Raw genomic sequence first — 25,481 nt, forward strand, 5'->3', positions numbered from 1 at the left:
TAGCAAAGAGAAACAACAGTCTATCATTACTTTAAGCCATGAAGGTCAGTCAATCCGAAAAGTGTCTAAAACCTTGAAAATTTCTTCAAGTGCAGTTGCAAAAACCATCAAGCGCTATGATGAAACTGGCTCTCATGAGGACTGCCACAGGAAAGGAATACCCAGACTTACCTCTGCTGCAGAGGATATGTTTATTCGAGTTAACTGCACCTCAGATTGCAGCCCAAAGAAATGCTTCACCGAGTTCAACAGATACATCTCAACATCAACTGTTCAGAGGAGACTGCGTGAATCAGGCCTTCATGGTGGAATTGCTGCAAAGAAACCACTACTAAAGGACACCAATAAGAAGAAGAGGGCCAAGAAACACAAGCACTGGACATTAGACCGATGGAAATCTGTCCTTTGGTCTGATGAGTCTAAATTTGAGATGTTTGGTTCCAACCGCTGTGTCTTGTGAGACGCAGAGTAGGTGAACGGATGATCTTTTCATGTGTGGTTCCCACTGTGAAGCATGGAGGAGGAGGTGTGATGGTGCTTTGCTGGTGACACTGTCTGTGATTTATTTAGAATTCAAGGCACACTTAACCAGCATGGCTACCACAGCATTCTGCAGCTATATGCCATCCCATCTGGTTTGCGCTTAGTGGGACTATCATTTGTTTTTAACAGGACAATGACCCAACACACCTCCAGGCTGTGTAAGGGCTATTTGACCAAGAAGGAGAGTGAATAAGATGTATAAACTGAAGGTAGAAGTCTAAGTGTTTTTTAAAATTATTTTACTGCAATTGGGGGAAGGATGGTAGGGTTTGCGGGGAAAAATAAAGGTATATTCTAAAAAAAAGTACAGTGGGGCAAAAAAGTATTTAGTCAGCCACCAATTGTGCAAGTTCTCCCACTTAAAAAGATGAGAGAGGCCTGTAATTTTCATCATAGGTACACTTCAACTATGACAGACAAAATGAGAAAAAGAATCCAGAAAATCACATTGTAGGATTTTTAATGAATTTATTTGCAAATTATGGTGGAAAATAAGTATTTGGTCACCTACAAACAAGCAAGATGTCTGGCTCTCACAGACCTGTGACTTCTTCTTTTAAGAGGCTCCTCTGTCCTCCACTCGTTACCTGTATTCATGGCACCTGTTTGAACTTGTTATCAGTATAAAAGACACCTGTCCACAACCTCAAACAGTCACACTCCAAACTCCACTATGGCCAAGACCAAAGAGCTGTCAAAGGACACCAGAAACAAAATTGTAGACCTGCACCAGGCTGGGAAGACTGAATCTGCAATAGGTAAGCAGCTTGGTTTGAAGAAATCAACTGTGGGAGCAATTATTAGGAAATGGAAGACATACAAGACCACTGATAATCTCCCTCGATCTGGGGCTCCACGCAAGATCTCACCCTGTGGGGTCAAAATGATCACAAGAACGGTGAGCAAAAATCCCAGAACCACACGGGGGGACCTAGTGAATGACCTGCAGAGAGCTGGGACCAAAGTAACAAAGCCTACCATCAGTAACACACTACGCTGCCAGGGACTCAAATCCTGCAGTGCCAGACGTGCCCCCCTGCTTAAGCCAGTACATGCCCAGGCCCGTCTGAAGTTTGCTAGAGAGCATTTGGATGATCCAGAAGAAGATTGAGAGAATGTCATATGATGAGACCAAAATATAACTTTTTGGTAAAATATAACTTTTTGGTAAAAACTCAACTCGTCATGTTTGGAGGACAAAGAATGCTGAGTTGCATCCAAAGAACACCATACCTACTGTGAAGCATGGGGGTGGAAACATCATGCTTTGGGGCTGTTTTTCTGCAAAGGGACCAGGACGACTGATCCGTGTAAAGGAAAGAATGAATGGGGCCATGTATCGTGAGATTTTGAGTGAAAACCTCCTTCCATCAGCAAGGGCATTGAAGGTGAAACGTGGATGGGTCTTTCAGCATGACAATGATCCCAAACACACCGCCTGGGCAATGAAGGAGTGGCTTCGTAAGAAGCATTTCAAGATGTCATGTTTTGTCTTATATTGTCTTGTCATTTTGCTTTTCCTTCTGTTCGTTTTCCCCCTGCTGGTCTTTTTAGGTTCGTTCCCCTTTTTCTCTCTCCCTCCCTCTCTCTCTTCTCTCTATCGTTCCGTTCCTGCTCCCAGCTGTTCCTATTCCCCTAATCAATCATTTAGTCTTCCCACACCTGTTCCCTATCTTTTCCCCTGATTAGAGTCCCTATTTCTCCCCTTGTTTTCCGTTTCTGCCCTGTCGGATCCTTGTATATTGTTCACCGTGCTGTGTCTTTGTATCGCCCTGTCGTGTCGTGTTTCCCTCAGATGCTGCGTGGTGAGCAGGTGTCTGAGTCTGCTACGGTCAAGTGCCTTCCCGAGGCAACCTGCAGTTTATTATCAAGTCTCCAGTCAGTTCTCGTGATTACGAGTGAAATTGTTTTTATGCTTTATTTACCGCTCCGATTTGTCTAGGAGTATTGCTATTTCCTTAAACTGGATTAAAGACTCTGTTTTCGCCAAGTCGCTTTTGGGTCCTCATTCACCTGCATAACACAAGATCCTGGAGTGGCCTAGCCAGTGTAACAGTATAATTTTAAACCGTCCCCTCGCCCATACCCGGGCGCGAACCAGGGACCTTCTGCACACAACGACAACAGTCACCCACGAAGCATCGTTACCCATCGCTCCACAAAAGCCACGGCCCTTGCAGAGCAAGGGGAAACACTACTTCAAGGTCTCAGAGCAAGTGACGTAACCAATTGAAACGCTATTTAGCGCGCACCGCTAACTAAGCTAGCCGTTTCACATCCGTTACACCAGTCTCCAGAAACATCACTGCTCTGGAGGAGATCTGCATGGAGGAATGGGCCAAAATAGTGTGTGAAAACCTTGAAGACTTACAGAAAACGTTTGACCTCTGTCATTACCAACAATGGGTATATAACAAAGTATTGAGATAAACTTTTGTTATTGACCAAATACCTATTTTCCACCATAATTTGCAATTCAATTCATAAAAAATCCTACACTGTCATTTTCTGGATTTCTTTTCTCATTTTGTCTGTCATAGTTGAAGTGTACCTATGATGAAAATTACAGGCCTCGCTCATATTTTTAAGTGGGAAAACTTGCATAATTGGTGGCTGACTAAATACTTTTTTGCCCCACTGTATGTATATCTATATAGGTATGTGTGTATGTATGTGTATATATTTATATATATATATAAATATATATATATGTATATGTATGGGTACTGTATGTACGTGTATGTATATGGATATATATTTACCACAAAAAGATGGGGGATTGGAAATTATGCAGACAATTACATTGATGGAAGCAACAATCTTTCCGCAATATTAAGCTGATCCACCCCTATAGAAAAAAAAGAGAGAAAAAAGAAGGAGAGTGATGGAGTGCTGCATCAGATGCTCTGGCCTCTACAATCCCCCGACCTCAACCCAACCACAGAGTGAAGGAAAAGCAGCCAACAAGCGCTTAGCATATGGGGGAACTCATTCAAAATGGTTGGAAAAGCATTCAAGCTGAAGCTGGTTGAGAGAATGCTAAGATTGTGCAAAGCTGTCATGAAGGCAAAGGGTGGCTACTTTGACAAATATCAAATATAAACTATATTATGATTTGTTTAACACTTTTTTGGTTACTGCATGATTCCATATGTGTTTTTTCATAGTTTTGATGTAAAGAAAAACACTTGAATGAGTAGGTTTTTCCAAACTCTTGACTGGTATTGTATATCAAATGTTATTTCAAAAATATGATGTATGATTCTGAGAGAGAAGGTTTGATGTAGTGTAAGAAGCCTCAAACCTTTCACAGGGGTAAGGGCAATGTCAACCTTGACTAAATACGTATATAGTAACAGTTGTGCTATACAGAGTGCATCATTTATAGTGTAGTCACTGAAGGCCTAGGAAGTCAGACAGCTTCAGTCAGAAAGCAGAGCAGCTGTAGCTCTGTACAGCAGCTGTGGGCCTGTGCTATCCCATTCACTCCTGGAATGTCTGCATTTGCCCAGTAGGCATTTAGCAATACACATAAGACCATTATCACACACACAACACAGACTTGCACTTACTGACACATGTAATCACTTATGGTTAACACCCACTCTAGACTGAGGCTGTCTTTGTACATTCACAAGAAATCTCTGAAAAAATGGTATAAGAGTAACTTCACTAAAATGATGGATAAAATAATTTATATGACTAAGATGGATGGGATGGGTACAATATGAATATACTGCATGAAATAAGTAGGCTACGGTTCTTACATAAGGTAATAAGAGCTTGGGTATATTTTGTAATGGGTACACATCGATTGTTATGTTAACAAACAGAAGTGGCAAGAGATTTGGCCTAGCTACACTATATACACAAAAATATGTGAACACCCCTTTAAATGAGTGGATTTGGCCATTTCAGCCACAACCATTACTGACACACACACAGCCATGCAATCTCCATAGACAAACATTGGCAGTAGAATGGCCTTACTGAAGAGCTCAGTGACTTTCAATGTAGCACCCTCATAACCTTTCAAGCAAGTCAGTTTGTCAAATTTCTGCTCTGCTAGAGCTGCCCCAGTCAACTGTAACAGGCTGACTACACCACTCGGGTCGCGTGTGCGAGCATTGCAAAATAAATTTAGAAATCTATGTTATTCAATTATTGCACCCACACTGCTCGCGTGCACCAACAAGCGTCTGTGTTGCCAAGGGCTAAAATAGAATTCAGTTCCATTTCTGACGCAGATCGCGCTGCAAGTTCTGCCTCTCCCATCTCCTCATTGGTTTATAGAAGCAGGCACCCACGTGCCATCTCCTCATTGGTTATACCCAGTGGGTGACTGAAAGACGAATGAAGCCAGTGGCGGTAATGCACCCAATTTATGAAAGTTTCCAATCTCAATATAAAGTCAAGAGAAGAAAAAGCCTGGAAGGAGGAGAGATGACCAGAAACGATTCGGTTGACCATTTTATGTGTGGAATAATTGGCAGAGTAGAGGACCTTGTGCATTTCAGGTAAAATCACAACTCAATGTTTATATCCCAGGACAAATTAGCTAGCAACAGCAAGCTAGCTAAAAAGTACAAATTAGCTAGCAAGTGCAAACTAGCTAGCTATATTGCCATAAATGTTTCATGCTTTTCGACCTGTCCACAAATTAATACAATTGGTTCAGTGTTTGTTTTGATATTTTAACCTACATGTCATGATCGCATTTGGTGTGGGGGGACAAAATAAATGTATGCACGATGGCGCATACGCACAGCCGGTTTGGGTTCCTTGTAAGTGCTGTTATTGTGAAGTGGAAATGTCTAGGAGCAGTGTTGTGTTCGAGACCATCTAAAGCGAGACCGATTCAAGACCCAGACCGGAGCGAATCGAGTCCGAGTCAAGACCAAGACCGGAGGGGGGAGCGAGACCGAGTCAAGACCGAGACCGGGAGGGAGACGAGGGGTCCGAGACCAAGTCAAGACCAAGATCAGAAAAATTTGAGTCCAATTCAAGAACATGATTGTAATTTTGTCAAATAGCCACCATAATAAGAGTTTAAAATGTCCAGTATGTCTGTGTTCATATTTCAGAAGAACACATATGGTTTCTTTAGACATTCAGAATGGTGGGACAAATGCATGCTGAAAGGCAAATTGAGCCACTTTACACATTTAAAAAACAGACAAAAAATACTTTAAATGTAATTTTAAAAAAAGAATATATATATATATTTCACTTTTATTTAACCAGGTAAGACAGTTGAGAACAAGTTCTCATTTACAACTGCGACCTGGCCAAGATAAAGCAAAGCAGTGTGACAAAAACAACAACACAGAGTTACAAATAAACAAACGTACAGTTTAACACAAAATAAAATAAAAATATAAAAAAATTATATGTACAGTGTGTGCAAATGTAGAAGAGTAGAGAGGTAGGCAATAAATAGACCCAGGAGGCAAAAATAATTACAATTTAGCATTAATACTGGAGTGATAGATGTGCAGATGATGCATGTGCAAGTAGAGATACTGGGGTGCAAAATAGCAAGAGGGTAAGTAATAATATGGTGATGAGGTAGTCGGGTGTACTATTTACAGATTGTCTGTGTACAGTTACAGTGATAGGTAAGCTGCTAAGACAGCTGATGCTTAAAGTTAAGGAGGGCGATATAAGACTCCAGCTTCAGAGATTTTTGCAATTTGTTCCAGTCATTGGCAGCAGAGAACTGAAAGGAAAGGTGGCCAAAGGAAGTATTGGCTTTGGGGATGACCAGTGCAATATACCTTCTGGAGAGTGTGTTATGGGTGGGTGTTACTATGGTGACCAGTGAGCTGAGATAAGGCGGGGCTTTACTTAGCAAAGACTTATAGACGACCTGGAGCCAGTGGGTTTGGCAACGGATATGTAGCGAGGGCCAGCAAACGAGAGCATACAGGTCGCAGTGGTGGGTAGTATATGGGGCTTTGGTAATAAAATGGATGGCACTGTGATAGACTACATCCAGTTTGCTGAGTAGAATGTTGGGGGCTTGAGTGAAGCATGAGTAAAGGATGCTTTGTTTGCGAAATAGGAAGCCGAATCTAGATTAAATTTTCAATTGGAGATGCTTAATGTGAGTCTGGAAGGAGAGATTACAGTGTAACCAGACACCTAGGTATTTGTAGTTGTCCACATATTCTAAGTCAGAACTGTCCAGAGTAGGGATGACAGTTGGGTGGGAGGGTGCGGGCAGCAATCGGTTGAAGAGCATGCACTTCGTTTTACTAGCATTTAAAAGCAGTTGGAGGCCACGGAAGGAGTGTTGTATGGCGTTGAAGCTCATTTGGAGGTTTGTTAGCACAGTGTCCAAAGAATGGCCAGATGTATACAGAATGGTGTTGTCTGTGTAGAGGTCGATGAAGACGGCTGCACAGTACTGTCTTTTATCGATGGTGGTTATGATATTGTTTAGGACCTTGAGCATGGCTGAGGTGTTGCTGCAGGGGTGCTGAGATGTTGGCCAGGGTAGGGGTAGCCAGGTGGAAAGCATTGCCAGCCGTGGAAAAATACTTATTGAAATTATTGATTATCGTAGATTTATCGGTGGCGACAGTGTTTCCAATCCTCAGTGCAGTGGGCCGCTGGGAGGAGGTGCTCTTATTCTCCATGGACCTTACAGTGACCCAAAACTTTTGGGAATTAGTGCTACAGAAAGCAAATTCCTGTTAGGAAAGCAAAGGCTAGCTCTTTAAAACTGACTGAGTATATTGGTTCCTGACTTCCCTGAAAAGTTGCATATCGCGGCAGCTATTCGATGTTAATGCAGAATGCCACAGGATGTTTTTGAGTTGGTCAAGGGCAGTCAAGTCTGGGGTGAACCAAGGGCTATATCGGTTCTTAGTTATACATTTTATGAATGGGGCATGCTTATTTAAGATGGAGAGGAAAGCACTTTTGAAGAGCAACCAGGCATCCTCTACTGATGGGATGAGGTCAATATCCTTCTAGGATACCCAGGTCAGGTTGATTAGAAAGGCCTCCTCGTTGAAGTGAGATTAAAAAAATAATACAAGTATATCCAAAATATATATGAAGAAAAACAATATATACAAGGGACGGGACAAGACAATCAAAACAGACATCCCCACTGCTACGCCATCTTGGAAAGAAGACGGCAGGATGATTAGTTTGTCATAAATTATGACTCACCCAAACACAGTAGGGGACAATGAGGGCTAAGGATTTATAAAATAATAAATATTAATAATTATTTTCAATGATGTTCTGATTAAATCTCTTCAGTTTTTGTTAGAAAGGGAAACTGTTAACACCGAAGATAAAAAAAAATATCCAATCAGGATTTTTCTTGGGTAGTCTCTGGGGAGATAAATCTACCTAGCTAAGTCAGCCATTGGCTAGGCCATCAGACGCTTGATATAAGGCATCTGCCATTCAACTGTGCTATAGCAAAATTTTGGAGTGATGGTGGAATCAACCAATCACATTGACCTGTAATGAGTGGGACCATTTTTACAAAAATGTATGGAAACATCTGCCTTCTTGAAGGCGAACAGGCCACTGTACAATAGCAAGAAGTTAAGTTTTTTGCAATGGGAAGTACTAGTTTGAATTGGGTAATGCTTAGCCTAATGGTTGTGTTTTTGAATTCTTATGATTGGGACCTACTAGCTTATTTTGTCTGAGTGAATGAACTGTTTATCCTTTATTAAAGTGACCAGTGATTCCATGACAATGTACAGTGCCTTGGGGATGCGAAAATATATATTTTTTTAAATGTTTGCTAATTTATATGAAATTCAAAACAGAAATACGTTATTTATTTAAGTATTTAAGTATTCAGACCCTTTGCTATGAGAATCGAAATTGAGCATCCTGTTTCCATTGATCATCCTTGAGATGTTTCTACAACTTGATTGGAGTCTACCTGTTGTAAATTCAATTGATTGGACATAATTTAGAAAGGCACACACCTGTCTATATAAGGTCCCTGTCACACCCTGACCTTAGTTATCTTTGTTTTCTTTATTATTTGGTTAGGTCAGGGTGTGACAAGGGTGGTTTGTGTAGTTTTTGTATTGTCTAGGGTTTTTTGTATGTTTATGGATTTTCCCTGGTCTAGGTATTTATATATGTCTATGGTTGCCTAGATTGGTTCTCAATCAGAAGCAGCTGTTTATCGTAGTCTCTGATTGGGGACCATATTTAGGTAGTCATATTCCTTGGATAGTTTGTGGGTTGTTATTCTATGTTTAGTTGCCTGTTTGCACTAGTCATACAGCGTCACGGTTCGTTTTGTTGTTTTGTATAGTTTTGTTCAGTGTTCGTTCTTTTCATTAAAAGAGTTATGTACGTTTATCACGCTGCGCCTTGGTCTCCTCATTATGAGGACTGTGACAGTCCCACAGTTGACACTGCATGTCAGAGCAAAAACCAAGTCATGAGGTCAAAGAATTTGTCCTTTAAAGCTCCGAGATAGGATAGTGTCGAGGCACAGATCTGGTGAAGGGTACCAAAAAATGTCTGCAGCATTGACGATCCTCAAGAACACAATGGCCTCATTCATTCTTAAATGGAAGAAGTTTGGAATCACAAAGACTCTTCCTAGAGCTGGCCACCCAGCCAAACTGAGCAATCGGGGGAGAAGGGCCTTGGTCAGGGAGGTCAACGGAATTGATTCCATGCAGCGACCCCAAAAAACGACTTCGTAAAAGAGGGAAACGTAGCGGTCTTCTGGTCAGACTCCGGACACGGGCACACCGTGCACCACTCCCTAGCATTCTTCTTGCCAATGTCCAGTCTCTTGACAACAAGGTTGATGAAATCCGAGCAAGGGTAGCATTCCAGAGGGACATCAGAGACTGTAACGTTCTCTGCTTCACGGAAACATGGCTCACTGGAGAGACGCTATCCGGGGCGGTGCAGCCAACGGGTTTCTCCAGGCATCGCACCGACAGAAACAAACATCTTTCTGGTAAGAAGAGTGGCGGGGGCGTATGCCTCATGACTAACGAGACATGGTGTGATGAAAGAAACATACAGGAACTCAAATCCTTCTGTTCACCTGATTTAGAATTCCTCACAATCAAATGTAGACCGCATTCATTGTAGCTGGGGATTTTAACAAAGCTAATCTGATAACAAGACTCCCTAAATTTTATCAGCATATCGATTGCGCAACCAGGGGTGGTAAAACCTTGGATCATTGTTACTCTAACTTCCGCGACGCATATAAGGCCCTGCCCCGCCCCCCTTTCGGAAAAGCTGACCACGACTCCATTTTGTTGATCCCTGCCTACAGACAGAAACTTAAACAAGAGGCTCCCACGCTGAGGTCTGTCCAACGCTGGTCCGACCAAGCTGACTCCACACTCCAAGACTGCTTCCATCACGTGGACTGGGACATGTTTCGTATTGCGTCAGATAACAATATTGACGAATACGCTGATTCAGTGTGCGAGTTCATTAGAACGTGCGTTGAAGATGTCGTTCCCATAGCAACGATAAAAACATTCCCTAACCAGAAACCGTGGATTGATGGCAGCATTCGCGTGAAACTGAAAGCGCGAACCACTGCTTTTAATCAGGGCAAGGTGTCTGGTAACATGACCGAATACAAACACTGCAGCTATTCCCTCCGCAAGGCTATCAAACAAGCTACGAGTCAGTACAGAGACAAAGTAGAATCTCAATTCAACGGCTCAGACACAAGAGGCATGTGGCAGGGTCTACAGTCAATCATGGACTACAAGAAGAAACCCAGCCCAGTCACGGACCAGGATGTCTTGCTCCCAGGCAGACTAAATAACTTTTTTGCCCGCTTTGAGGACAATACAGTTCCACTGACACGGCCTTCAACGAAAACATGCGGTCTCTCCTTCACTGCAGCCGAGGTGAGTAAGACATTTAAACGTGTTAACCCTCGCAAGGCTGCAGGCCCAGATGGCATCCCCAGCCGCGCCCTCAGAGCATGCGCAGACCAGCTGGCCGGTGTGTTTACAGACATATTCAATCAATCCCTATACCAGTCTGCTGTTCCGCCCCGTAGCACTCACTTCCGTCATCATGAAGTGCTTTGAGAGACTAGTCAAGGACCATATCACCTCCACCCTACCTGACACCCTAGACCCACTCCAATTTGCTTACCGCCCAAATAGGTCCACAGACGATGCAATCTCAACCACACTGCACACTGCCCTAACCCATCTGGACAAGAGGAATACCGATGTGAGAATGCTGTTCATCGACTACAGCTCGGCATTCAACACCATAGTACCCTCCAAGCTCGTCATCAAGCTCGAGACCCTGGGTCTCGACCCCGCCCTGTGCAACTGGGTACTGGACTTCCTGACGGGCCGCCCCCAGGTTGTGAGGGTAGGCAACAACATCTCCTCCCCGCTGATCCTCAACACGGGGGCCCCACAAGGGTGCGTTATGAGCCCTCTCCTGTACTCCCTGTTCACCCACGACTGCGTGGCCACGCACGCCTCCAACTCAATCATCAAGTTTGCGGACGACACAACAGTGGTAGGCTTGATTACCAACAACGACGAGACGGCCTACAGGGAGGAGGTGAGGGCCCTCGGAGTGTGGTGTCAGAAATAACCTCACACTCAACGTCAACAAAACTAAGGAGATGATTGTGGACTTCAGGAAACAGCAGAGGGAACACCCCCCTATCCACATCGATGGAACAGTAGTGGAGAGGGTAGCAAGTGTTATGTTCCTCGGCATACACATCACAGACAAACTGAATTGGTCCACTCACACAGACAGTGTCGTGAAGAAGGCGCAGCAGCGCCTCTTCAACCTCAGGAGGCTGAAGAAATTCGGCTTGTCACCAAAAGCACTCACAAACTTCTACAGATGCACAATTGAGAGCATCCTGGCAGGCTGTATCACCACCTGGTACGGCAACTGCTCCGCCCTCAACCGTAAGGCTCTCCAGTGGGTAGTGAGGTCTGCACAACGCCAGGGGCAAACTACCTGCCCTCCAGGACACCTACACCACCCGATGTTACAGGAAGGCCATAAAGATCATCAAGGACATCAACCACCCGAGCCACTGCCTGTTCACCCCGCTATCATCCAGAAGGCGAGGTCAGTACAGGTGCATCAAAGCTGGGACCGAGAGACTGAAAAACAGCTTCTATCTCAAGGCCATCAGACTGTTAAACAGCCACCACTAACATTGAGTGGCTGCTGCCAACACACTGACATTGACACTGACCCAACTCCAGCCACTTTAATAATGAGAATTGATGGGAAATTATGTAAATATATCACTAGCCACTTTAAACAATGCTACCTTACATAATGTTACTTACCCTACATTATTCATCTCATATGCATACGTTTATACTGTACTCTATATCATCGACTGCATCCTTATGTAATACATGTATCACTAGCCACTTTAACTATGCCACTTTGTTTACTTTGTCTACATACTCATCTCATATGTATATACTGTACTTGATACCATCTACTGTATCTTGCCTATGCTGCTCTGTACCATCACTCATTCATATATCCTTATGTACATATTCTTTATCCCCTTACACAGTGTATAAGACAGTAGTTTTGGAATTGTTAGTTAGAGTACTTGTTGGTTATTACTGCATTGTCGGAACTAGAAGCACAAGCATTTTGCTACACTCGCATTAACATCTGCTAACCATGTGTATGTGACAAATAAAATTTGATTGATTTGATTTGATTTGATCCCGATGGACACTGTGATAGAGCTCTAGATTTCCTCTATCGAGATGGAGAACCTTCCAGAAGGACAACCATCTCTGCAGCACTCCAACAATCAGGCCTTTATGTTAGAGTGGCCAGATGGAAGCCACTCCTCAGTAAAAGGCACATGACAGCCGGCTTGGAGTTTGCCAAAAGGCACCTAAAGGACTCTGAGACCATGAGAAACAAGATTATCTGATCTGATGAAACCAAGATTCAACTTTTGGCCTGAATGCCAAGCATCACGTCTGGAGGAAACTTGGCACCAGTCAGGATCAAGGGAAAGATGAATGGAGCAAAGTACAGAGAGATCCTTGATGAAAACCTGCTCTAGAGCGCTCAGGACCTCACACTGGGGAGAAGATTCACCTTCCAACGGGACAACGACCCTAAGCACACCAAGACAATTCAGGAATGGCTTTGGGACAAATCTCTGAATGTCCTGAGTAGCCCAGCCAGAAACTGAACTTGAACCTGATCGAACATCTCTGGGAAGACCTGAAAATAGCTGTGCAGCAACACTCCCCATCTGACCTGACAGAGCTTGAGAGGATCTGCAGAGAAGATTGAGAGAAACTCTACAAATACAGGTGTACCAAGCTTGTAGCGTCATACCCAAGAAGACTCTAGGCTGTAATTGCTGCCAAAGGTGCTTCAACAAAGTACTGAGTAAAGGGTTTCAGTTTTTTTTAACTTGTAATAAACTTGCAAAAAATATATAAAAACCTCTTTTTGATTTGTCATTATGCACCTGTACTGACCTCGCCTTCTGGATGATAGTGGGGAGAAAAGGCCGAGACTTGGATGGTTACCTTTGCTTTCTTGGGTACAGGAACAATGGTGGACATCTTGAAGCATGTGGGGACAGCAGACTGGGATAGGGAGAGTTGAATATGTCCGTAAACACTCAAGCCAGCTGGTCTGCGCATGCTCTGAGGACACGGCTAGGGATACCGTCTGGGCCGGCAGCCTTGCGAGGGTTAACATGCTTAAACGTCTTACTCACGTTGGCCAATAAGAACGAGAGCCCACAGTCCTTGGGAATGGGCCACCTTCGGTGGCACTGTGTTGTCCTCAAAGTTGGTGAAGAAGGTGTTTAGCTTGTCGGGGAGCAAGACGTCAGTGTCCGCGATGTGGCTGGTTTTCCCGATGTGGCTGGTAATCCGTGATTGTCTGGAGTCTCGAGTCTAAACCATTGAATTGCGACTCCACTTTGTCATTGTACTGACGTTTTGCCTTTTTGATTGCCTAACGTAGGGCATAACTACACTGTATGTATTCAACCATATTCCCATTCATCTTACCATGGTTAAATGCTGTGGTTTGCTCTTTCAGTTTTGTGCGAAGGCTGCCATCTATCCACAGATTTGGTTTGGGTAGGTTTTAATAGTCACAGTGGGAACAACTACCGTATACACTTCCTGATGAACTTAGTCACCGTGTCAGTGTAAACAGCAATGTTAAGCCGGAACATATCCCAGTCCTCGTGATCAATACAATCTTGATGCAGGGATTCCGATTGGTCAGACCAGCATTAAATAGACCTTAGCAAGGCTACTTCCTGTTTGAGTTTCTGCCTACAGGAAGGAATGAGCAGAATGGAGTCATGGTCTTATTTGCCAAAGGGAGGGTGGGGGAGGGACTTGTAGCCTTCACGGAAGGGAGAGTAACAAGGGTCGAGAGTTTTTGAAGTGCGAGTACTACAGGCAATGTGTTGATAGAACTTTGGTAGTATTTCCCTCAAATTTGCTTTCCCACCAGCTATAATAAATGCAGCCTCGGGATATGTGGTTTCCAGATTGCACAAAGTCCAGAGTAGTTCCGTGAGGGCTGTTGTGGTATCGGCTTGAGGGGGAATATACACGGCTGTGACTATAACTGAAGAGAATTCTATTGGGAGGTAATACGGTCTGCATTTGATTATGAAGTATTCTAGGTCGGGTGAACAAAAGGAATTGAGTTCCTGTATGTTATCACAATCACACCATGAGTAGTTAATCATGATCAATCATACACCTCAACCTTTCTTCCTCCCAGAGTTTTATATAATAATAATCATGCTAAGTTTGTTAGATGCTAGAAGCAGAGCTGCCATGTCTGTTGCGCCAGCTTCACCATCTGGCAGTCCGATGGACTAATCTGGGGTGGTGGATGCCAGGAGAACGCTACCTGGCCCAATGCATAGTGCCAACTGTAAAGTTTGGTGGAGGAGGAATAATGGTCTGGGGCTGTTATTCATGGGTCCGGCTAGGCCCCTTAGTTCCAGTGAGGAAAAATCTTAACGCTACAGCATACAAAGACATTCTAGACGATCTGTGCTTCCAACTTTATGGCAACAGTTTGGGGAAGGCCCTTTTCTGTTTCAGCATGACAATGCCCCCGTGCACAAAGCAAGGTTCATAAAGAAATGGTTTGTCGAGATCGGCATGGAAGAACTTGACTGGCCTGCACAGAGCCCTGACCTCAACAAACACTTTTTGGATGAATTGGAACGCCGAATGCAAGCCAGGCCTAATCGCCTAACCACAGTACCCAACCTCACTAATGCTCTGGTGGCTGAATGGAAGCAAGTCTCCGCAGCAATGTTCCAACATCTAGTGGAAAGCCTTCCCAGAAGAGTGAAGGCTGTTATAGCAACGAAGGGGGGATCAACTCCATATCAATGCCCATGATTTTGGAATGAGAGGATGAGCAGGTGTCCACATACACTACATGACCAAAGGTATCTTCTGATCCATGGTTACCTGCAACTCGCCTATGTTTAATGAGCACACTGACATAGGCCTGCATACAAAAACAAAGCATACACAGGGGTTATATTGGCTATGGGGAAAACATTGGAGCTAATCTCATAAGGTGAGTCCATCCATGGGGAAAGGGGGGGGGGGTTGGTGTTGTTCAACATCATGTGGGAGTCACGTGGGAGGGGTCTAATGTCAGCTTGGAGTTTACAGTAGACAATAAGAAACAGCACTGGATGCATGACATCACGTGTTGTAACCATGTTATAACGTTAGCAAACAATTACTAGTTTTTTTTACATCTATTATTTACTATCATGCAAACAAAATCATTGTAATATTGGCATGTAGCCGATTTGGGATTATGTTCAAATGCATCACAACTGTATGGCCATGACAATATATAAGACTGTTTTTGGTAATGAGAAACTACGGATGACGACACCTGTATCAGTCAACTCACAACAACGACAATAACTCCCCCTGCCTTCGTTCTCTTCTTTCCTTATATGCCTCCTTTCCTGCCCACCTCGAGTCCAGTAGGCCTATATCGACCTGCCAGGACCTACGTGTCAGCTGACAGTCACACACGCACGATAGGAGGTAAATATAATGAAGATCACTGGCAGAGTCGAAAACAACCACGTAGACAAATGCTATTGGCATCTTACCTTCGACACATTTCTCTGGAGTCTCCTAAAATCCCCACCAAGGCACGGGATATCCAGCAAAACAATATAACCCGCTGAGCTGTCAGTGAAACGTTCTACTGCTCACTGTTGTTGCACACACATTTCTTGGAAGAGACAATATGCGGATACAATGTTTCATTTTTTTTGCAACCATTCACAGATTCTCTCTTCGCTTCTTCTCTGCCTCTGGTTTCTCCGTAACCGTTGACATTAATTAATAAAATAGAGCTCGTCGTCCGCTGTTGATCTATCGAATCGCTTGCCTGGCTAAGCAAACTCCTTGCTCCGGTCAAACGCTTCGCCACGCCCACAGACGTTAGTTTCTGAAGTATGTTGTGAACATAAGAGCCACAGAGTTTCTAAACCCAGATGCGCAACATCGCAAGACTTCCGGGAACGCTTGAGAAACAGACCAAACAGACCATTTGCGGTTTGATAAGTCAATGAGAGAAGTGATAGGGTATTCCTTAGTTGTGAATTTTCTCGAAATCTAAAGTCACAACCTAAATCCGAGTCAATGTTTTCAGTATTTTAGTTTGTTATTACTTCAACCTCATGAGAGTGACAAGGAATGCCATTGAGGTGACGGCTTACACATGCGTAGTTTGGAGCGAGACTACCGGTTTAGACCCGATGACGTGTTTCTACGCATGAGTTTAGCTAGCCAACGTCGCCATGACATTGCATACAAGTGTGATCGGGGGATTGCTATTGTAGAAGCAGTTTTAGGCTGTCTTCATGATGGAACTGTCTTCGATCTAGCAGTGTAAAATGGCAGTTTCTTTTGCGTTGGGGACAGCAGTTGTTGACAACTGTAGCATTGTAGCTAAATTGAACCCTAACATCAGTCTCCTAACCTGATACGCTAATTCACCTAGCCTAGTGGTTAAGAGTGTTGGGCCAGTACCTGAAAGGTCGCTGGTTCTAATCCCCAAGCTGAAGGTGGAAAATTCTGCTTTTCTGCCCATGAGCAAGGTAGTTAACCCCGCAAAACAACTGCTCCCTAGACGTCGATTAAGGCTCTGATTCAGAGGCTTTGGGTTAACTGCGGAAGACACATTTCGGTAGAATGCATTCAGTTGTGCAACTGACTAGGTATCCCCTTCTCTAATTCATCTAACCTGAAACATCAGTTATCCTAACCTACTATGTAAACAAAGCATCTCTGTTGAGAAACCATCAGTCTCATAACACCAGAAGTGACCAATGCCAGGTATCCTGATATCAGGGATTAATTACATCATACTGGCCATGTGTCTCCAACTGCAATATGTAACTTTTTGGGCGACCCGACCAAATTCACATGGAAATTAGTGAATTATAGATTTGTCAGTCAATTAAAGCAAGTCTAAGAAGTGGTAGATGTTTTCTATGTGCTCTATTTCTTTGCTTCCTGTTCTTAAATTTCATGTTTGCCTCTTCTACTTGAGGTTTTGTACACAAGCTTTAAACAGCTAAAAATACAATATTTTTGGTTATGTAAAATATATTTTACAGTGGTTTAGGTGGTACAATGTTTCTCTACACTCTACACTTATTTATTTAGTCAATGTCTGCATAGTGCATCTTTAAGATATTTTATACACTATTAGATTGTAACATTTGAAAAATGTATGAATGTGTTCATTTAATAAATACATTATTATTTTTAGCCCATGGCATATTGTGGAGAATTAGGGGGCAACCCTGGCCGTGACTCGAACCCTGGTCCAGCTACTGTCAAGCCAACACCTTTATGCCAAGAGGATCAAACCTCTTGAGGATGTCACTAGTTGATATCGTTATAATATTTTTTGCACAAATTCGAGATATCAGCTATAATTATTAGATGCATTAAATATGGCCACTAAAGGCCTTTCAAAATGTCTGCCTCTCCACACAAATATAATTTTTTCTCATGTCATTTTTTTTGCATTATCATGTAGGGCTTTGACGTCAATTGATGTTTTAATTTGATGTAATAATTGGTGTAGGCCTAATTAGAAAAATTAAGTTGGGGTGGAAATAGGCCTAACAATGTCCAGATAATGACTTGAGTTAAATTCACAGGATCTGTCCAGGTTAAAACGTAATGAGAAATACATGATTAACACATGGTGAGGTCAAGGTCAACCGTGCTCTTGTTATTAATAAGGACAATGAGAACCTTTTAATCATCCCTTGAGCCATTTCTCTATTTATCTGAAGTTCTCTTTTCCTCTTATTACAAAAGTTGTTACATAGCCATTACAGGCTGAGTAAAGTCATACATACAAACACACACACACACACACACAATATTAGATTGTAACGTACTTTTTAAAAATGAATGTGTTAATTTAATAAATAAAGGATTCTTCATAGTCCGTGGAGAATTAGGGGGCAACCCTGGCCACGACTTGAACCCTGGTCCAGCAGAGGGAGCACGCTCCTATCCGGAGAAGGTGAAAAGCTTCATCTTCCTCTGCGTACACATCACTAACAATCTGAAATGGTCCACCCACACAGAAAGTGTGGTGAAGAAGGCGCAACAGCGCCTCTTCAACCTCAGGAGGCTGAAGAAATTCAGCTTGACCCCTAAGACCCTCACAAACTTTTACAAATGCAAAATTGAGAACTTCCTGTCGGGCTGTATCACCGCCTGGTACGGCAACTGCAATGCCCGCAACCACAGGACTCTCCAGAGGGTGGTGCGGTCTACCAAACGCATCACCGGGGGCACACTGCCTGCCCTCCAGGACACCAACAGCCCCTAATGTCACAGGAAGGCCAAAAAGATCATCAAGGACATCAATCACCCGAGCCACAGCCTGTTCACAACGTTACCATCCAGAAGGCTAGGCCAGTGCAGGTGCATCAAAGCTGGGATGAGAGACTGAAAAACAGCATCTATCTCAAGGCCATCAGACTGTTAAATAGCCATCACTAGCCTGCCACCACCCGGTTACTCAACCCTGCACCTTAGATGCTGCTGCCATATATTCATACTACATACATACTATATACATATACATGGAATCACTGGCCACTTTAATAATGGAACACTGGTCACTTTAATAATGTTTACATACTGCTTTACTAATTTCATATGTATATACTGTACTCTATTCTATGTTTTTCCGACATTGCTCGTCCTAATGTTTATATATTTCTTAATTCCATTCTTTTACTTTTAGATGTGTGTATTGTTGTGAATTGTTAAATACTACTGCACTGTTGGAGCTAGGAACACAGGCCTTTCGCTACACCCACAATAACATCTGCTAAATTTGTGTATGCCACCAATATAATTTGATTTGATTTGACAAACAAATAAACTCGGAAGTCATAGCTCCCTCCTGTTTTACCCTTTTCATCCCCCCTTCCCTCCTACCCTTGTTGTTCATCCCATAACATTTATAAACATAACGTACTGTAGAACGAGTGTTGTAGCACTCGAGACCGGTCTCAAGACAATATTATGAGTGTCTCGGTCTTGTCTCGGTGTCAGATACATTTGTACTAGGTCTTGACTCGTTCTCGGACTCGTAATTTCTTTCAGAGACCAGCGGAAAAAAAACTCATAATTTTCAGCTTCCATTTATTAAGTGCATAAAACTGCTTCATCAGGTCCAATATATACATTCATTTCTTGATACCTTAATTCCTGAACAGTCTATATATCTATTCTAGAAGTTTGCGCAGTGGCGAACCTATTGGACCTAGTGTGTGACAACTTCGTCAGGACAGCAACAGTAATACTGACAGCAACAGTAATAGGAGAGTGCACTTTTTGTAAAACCCAAAGTCCACAAACAATTATTATTGTTATTATTTTATTAATCCTTAGAGGTGTAGAGGGCCCTCGTTGTTCCCCACTGTGTTTGGATTAGTAATACTTTGTATAGTGGCTCTGTTTTCCCTCAGCATGCATTTTGTCACCATTCTGAATGTCTAAAGAATTCATATGTTGTTCTGAAATATGAACACAGAAATCCTGGACATTTTGAATTGTTATATCAGGTGGTGATTTGACCAAATTTACAATCATGGTCTTGAATTGGACTCACATTTTTTCTGGTCTCAGTCTTGACTCGGGCTCGGGCTCGTCTCCCCCCCCTAACCAGACCCCCCATACCTCTTATGCATGGTCACGCCTGATATGCCCTTTTCTTGTCCATCTCAAAGTCCATTCCCTTTACTAATCAGGTCACACAATTAGGAATAACGTCTTGATTGGACTTAATTGGTGGTTTTGAGGCCATGTCACAGCCTAAGAGACAGAGAAAGAGGTATAAAAGGGTACCTTTTGGCAAGGAACATGAACAAAGACAATCAACCTTTACCAAGATCAACCATCGACAAATTCGCATATCATCCTCACCAAAGCCTCAACCTCAACACAGTAAGTGTGTCTTCTGTATCTCATACAGTGTTTGTATTTTCTCTTACAATCTTAAAACGACTTTATCTTAAAAAAACATGTTTCTGTAACAGACTTTGCAAGAATTATTGCAGCAATAAACTGTCTATGATTGATAATACCATCTTATCTCTATCCTGAGACAAGTAGCATCAACTTAAATCAATTTTTCCTTCTTTCTCAGTGGCTATGTTTGGCACCTCAGTGTCCGCCCTCTGTCTGCTGTTCCTGCTATCTGTATGCACTGCCTGCTACATCTCCAACTGCCCCATAGGAGGCAAGAGATCAGCCCTAGCTTTCCCATCCAGAAAGGTACCAAGTAATTCTGAGCAGTTCCTCTTTGTTATTGTCTATTGTTACAGTGTGTCTGTTATAGAGTTAGATCCGTGGCTGCACATAGGCTTGCATCTTAGCTTTGAAGGGTTGAGATTGCACGTTCAAATCAAAGGTTATTGCATGTCAATACTGTATATCCCCCTCCTTTCCCCCCTTTTCTTTAGACTACAAAAACACAAAATATACTACAAATATATATGAACAAAAACATACAAATAATGACGCTCATCTGCCCAGATCTGCATGCTCACTAGTGCCTGCATTATTGTTTGCCACTTGGCCTTAAATTGTACCAATCTGTTTTTTCTCGGACGCCTAGGCCATTTCAACATTTAAATAATAAATCATTCAATTTCTTCCATTGTGTGCGGATTGATTGACTTTCAAGTTTTTAGTATACGTCTTTTCAAATTGAGTGATGAGAAGAGAATCGTCCAGCCCATTGGGTATCTCACTACACCCCATATACCTGTCTTGAAATATGCAGACAGATTAAAAGTATCTTTACATTGTAATACTTCTGACAGACAACTCCGTCCACAATTTCCAGACTTTATAGCATTCCCAGAAAGAATGGATTATTGAGTCATTATTAGTTTTACTCTGCCGTCGTGCTGTAGAATTGATCATTTTGTCTCTTTTATAATACATTCTATTCATACGATTATACTGGATTAAGCATACATTTTTGTCTTGGGTTTCTAAGAGATTGTCAGTTGGATATGCTCTCTGCAAGGTTTTGTATATCTTCCCGATCATATGAACCATTCTTGTTGGACTCAAATACGATTCCCTCAAGGTTGCGCTGATGTCCAAAATATTTCAAATCAACATTTTGTGATATGTAACTTTTAAGTTGCATGTATTTGAAACTATCTACATTGGTCAGTCCAAAATGACTTTTTAATTCACGGTTTCTATGCCTTTAGTTTTCAGTGTGAACCAAATTATCGGTGATGTCTCAAAAGCTATCTAAGGATTGTTCCATAAGGTTGTGTTTTTAGGGAGTGATATTGGTTCTTGTAAAATACTTTTCATTTTCTTTCATATTGTTAATGTTTTTCACTATGAAGTTGTTAATGTTCTAAGTTTTATCCTTTGAAAATAGACACGTAAAAATTTCTGTGGATGAGCATGCACATCCTCTATACATATCCATTGTTCCTCTTTAGTGCATTTAACTTAATGTCACAAGTAAAAACCTTGGGTAGTGAGTTCATATAATTTCAAGTCTGAAAGGTTAAAACCACACTCAGACTTAGGAAGATTTAAAACGGTTTATTCTGTGAATTTTATTTGCTCATATGTAGTTTGTTATGACCAAGTATACATTTATAAAGAATGTCTTCAGTGGGGTAATTGGTATTACCATAAATAAATACAAAAACTTTGTCAGCCATTCCATTCTAAGAGGTTTATTCTACCTGTGAGATTTATGGGAAAATTATTACACAAATTAAATTAAATTTGTCACATGCGCCCAAATACAACAGGTAGACCTTACCGTGAAATGCTTACAAGCCCTTAACCAACAATGCAGTTCGAGAAATAGAGTTAAGAAAATACTTACCAAATAAACTAAAGTAAAACATTTAAAAAGTTACACAATAAGTTATTTTTTATAAATGTGTTGTTTGTTGTCACTTATTAAGCAAACAAAGTATTTAATATTTTCTGCGGTCCACTTAAAGCATTGCTGTAGATCGTGAGTTATTATTTTTCTTGGCATTGTTAATTTTTTTCCACATTCATTATTTTATAACCTGACATTTGAGTATTCTGAAAAATATTTTTTAGCAAAGGGGGCATTGACTTTTCAATATTGGTCAGGTATATCAGGAGATCATCTGCAAATAAGTTTAGTTTATATTCATGTTTACCATTACTGATACCTGTTACGTTAACTGGGTCCTGTCTAATTCTTTCTGCATGCGGTTCAATTGCCAGTGCAAACATGAGAGAGGAGAGGGGGCATCCCTGTCTTGTGCCTCTTTCTAAAGCAATTTCATCAGATAATGCATTATTTGTGTATATTTTTGATATAAGACATTTATACAATATTTGTATTACATGTAAAAGTTTTCAATAGAAAAGGCCATTCAAGAAGGTCGAAAGCCTTTTTGGCATCAACAGCCATTATTGATAAATCTATATGTTGTTGTTTTTGTTTGCGTATGGTATTGTAATTTGTGTAAATAGTGGGGCTACTTTACCCCAAAATGTTTAATAGAATTCTATGGGAAAGCCATCTATACTTGGTTCTTTTTTGTCTGCTGATAGTTGCTTCATAGTTGTTGCGTCTAGGAAAGCAATAAGATCCATCCAACTGTTCTTTTATTTTGATTTATTTACATTTTCATAGAAGTTGTAATTAATTAAACTGTTTGTAATTAATGCTTTTGTATCTTTATCTTTTACAATTATAACTGGTTTAGAATGTATTTGTTTATCAATACTGTATATTGTATTGTACTGTTATGAAAAAACTAAATGTTCTATATATATATAACTTGTTTCTATAATAACAATATAACTATAACTTTATTTTTCCTATTATCTTTCCAGTGCATGTCATGTGGCCCCGGGGACAGGGGTCGCTGCTTTGGCCCCAATATCTGCTGTGGGGAGGGGATGGGCTGCTACGTGGGCTCGCCAGAGGCAGCTGGCTGCGTGGAGGAGAACTACCTGCCCTCCCCCTGTGAGGCCGGAGGAAGAGTGTGTGGCTCTGAGGAGGGACGTTGTGCTGCACAGGGGATCTGCTGTGACGTGGGTAAGACAAAGACTATACTCCTATTGTCATGTATAGCAAATGTTTCCGTTCACACTGAATGGTTCTGCAAAGAAGCAAAACGCATTGTATGCAGTAGGGTTTGTTTTTCTATGGATTGCTGGTTGTGGCAATTTAAATAGACAATTGAATTGTTAATATCATGTGCCAAGCTCTTGTGGTATTGAAAACTTTGTCATTGTCAGCAACCAAACTATTTGCTCCACAATTACTTAAAATAAATGTGGTGTTGTGTTAGCCAATGGTAATAATGTACTATTTACATGTATTACTTGTTGTGAGTTCATACAGATTCAGTTTAATATGACAGTTGTGTGACAGATTGTCTATTTTGGTCTTTTCTCTTTTAGAGGGTTGTAGTATTGACCAATCCTGTACTGAGGAGGATGAAGCTGAATACATAAGCCAATCAGTGAGCAGTAGCCATGGCCATGATCTGCTGATGAAGCTTCTGAACATGATTAGCCACACCCCTCCCCACAGAGTCCACAAATAAAACAGCCTCTAATTCAGTGGCAGTCCTGAGTTAAAAGACAGTGTAAAAAATCTGTCACATCTCAATGTCAGAGGCATACCTATGTACATACATTTTGTACAGAAGACAGACATAGATGTAAAGGATTAGTTTTGCTTGTAACTGTTTGTGTAATCGCTTGTGCTTCAAGAGTCAAATAAAGCTTACTGTACAAAAACAACTGTCAGGATAGTCAATTTGTGACCAATTTTTACGTGATTGTTCTCAAATCTGCATAAATCAATATGCATATTTTCCCACCAGAGATTTTTCCATCAAGCAAACTTTTTTCTGGATAAAAGGCTGTGCGTGATGACATAGTGCACACAAAAATAACCTTTGACAATAAATTCCTATGTGCCGAATTAAAAATACAAGTTAAATGGGTTTCCATCGCATTTTCAACTACTGATGGTTTTGTTACAAAAACTGTTGTGTAATATTGCAAATGTGCCCACCCTGATCTTGGCACATGCACTCTAGCCAATAGCTCACAGATACAGTGTGGGTAGGCTACCTACAATATGAGATTACCATGGTTAAGAGCGATATATTTTTAGTTTGTCAAACAGCAGCCAAGCCTCGATCATCATGTCACCATAATAAGGTGCATTAAGCTCATCACATTGCACATTCACCACCCCGTGAAGTTCATCATCATTTATTTAATCTGTAGCCTAATAAACTGCATGGGTTCCCTTGTTGTAGTGGGAGGACCACTCAACATAAACTTAGCAAAAAAAGAAACGTCCTCTCACTGTCAACTGCGTTTATTTTCAGCAAACTTAACATGTGTAAATATTTGTATGAACATAACAAGATTCAACAACTGAGACAAACTGGACAAGTTTCACAGACATGTGACTAACAGAAATGGAAAAATGTGTCCCTGAAAAAAGGGGGTGTCAAAATCAAAAGTAACAGTCAGTATCTGGTGTGGCCACCAGCTGCATTAAGTACTGCAGTGCATCTCCTCCTCATGGACTGGACCAGATTTGCCAGTTCTTGCTGTGAGATGTTACCCCACTCTTCCACCAAGTCACCTGCAATTTCCTAGACATTTCTGGGGGGAATGGCCCTATCCCTCACCTTCTGATCCAATAGGTCCCAGACGTGCTCAATGGGATTGAGATCCAGGCGCTTTGCTGGCTGTGGCACAACACTGACATTCATGTCTTGCAGGAAATCTTACGCACAGAACAAGCAGTATGGCTGGTGGCATTGTCATGCTGGAGGGTCATGTCAGGATGAGCCTGCAGGAAGGGTAACACATGAGGGAGGAGGATGTCTTCCCTGTAACACACAGCGTTGAGATTGCCTGCAATGACAAAAAGCTCAGTCCAATGATGCTATGACACACCGCCCCAGACCATGACGGACCCTCCACCTCCAAATCGATCCCGCTCCAGAGTACAGGCCTCGGTCTTTGACAATTGCCTCCACACCTTTTATAGTCAACATTAATAGTCAGGCAATAAACTGCAGAGGTTTGAATGCAAAAGGATTTCACATTTAATTGACAATCACACAATTTGATCTAAATTAAGATAAGCATATACAATAAACAATCATACTGTAATATACACTGAGTGTACAAAACATTATGAACACCTGCTCTTTCCATGACATAGACTGACCAGGTAAATCCAGGTGAAAACTATGATCCCTTATTGATGTAACTATGTAACTAGCTATGATCCCTTATTGATGTAACTATGTAACTAGCTATGATCCCTTATTGATGTTAAATCCA

The 25,481-nt window shown here is 41.8% G+C and overlaps 2 protein-coding genes across 2 annotated transcripts in view; one reads left to right on the top strand and one right to left on the bottom strand.

Moving 5' to 3' along the window:
* LOC124007265 (ATP-dependent RNA helicase DQX1-like) overlaps positions 1 to 16,249 on the bottom strand; it is a 33,882-nt gene extending 17,633 nt beyond the window's left edge. Inside the window, exon 1 of the mRNA XM_046317700.1 lies at positions 15,689 to 16,249. The gene's annotated coding sequence lies outside the window, so the exon portion shown is untranslated. The remainder of the gene's footprint in view (positions 1 to 15,688) is intronic.
* A 3,752-nt stretch (positions 16,250 to 20,001) lies between these two features.
* LOC124007262 (isotocin-neurophysin IT 1) lies at positions 20,002 to 23,906 on the top strand. The gene is made up of 4 exons (XM_046317696.1): positions 20,002 to 20,072; positions 20,275 to 20,402; positions 22,992 to 23,196; positions 23,565 to 23,906. Coding segments are annotated over exons 1-4 (480 nt in total). The 5' UTR covers positions 20,002 to 20,071; the 3' UTR covers positions 23,711 to 23,906.
* The last annotated feature ends 1,575 nt before the right edge of the window (positions 23,907 to 25,481 follow it).

The sequence above is a fragment of the Oncorhynchus gorbuscha genome, linkage group LG20 (assembly GCF_021184085.1).
Source record: "Oncorhynchus gorbuscha isolate QuinsamMale2020 ecotype Even-year linkage group LG20, OgorEven_v1.0, whole genome shotgun sequence".
Classification (NCBI taxonomy): Eukaryota; Metazoa; Chordata; class Actinopteri; order Salmoniformes; family Salmonidae; genus Oncorhynchus; species Oncorhynchus gorbuscha.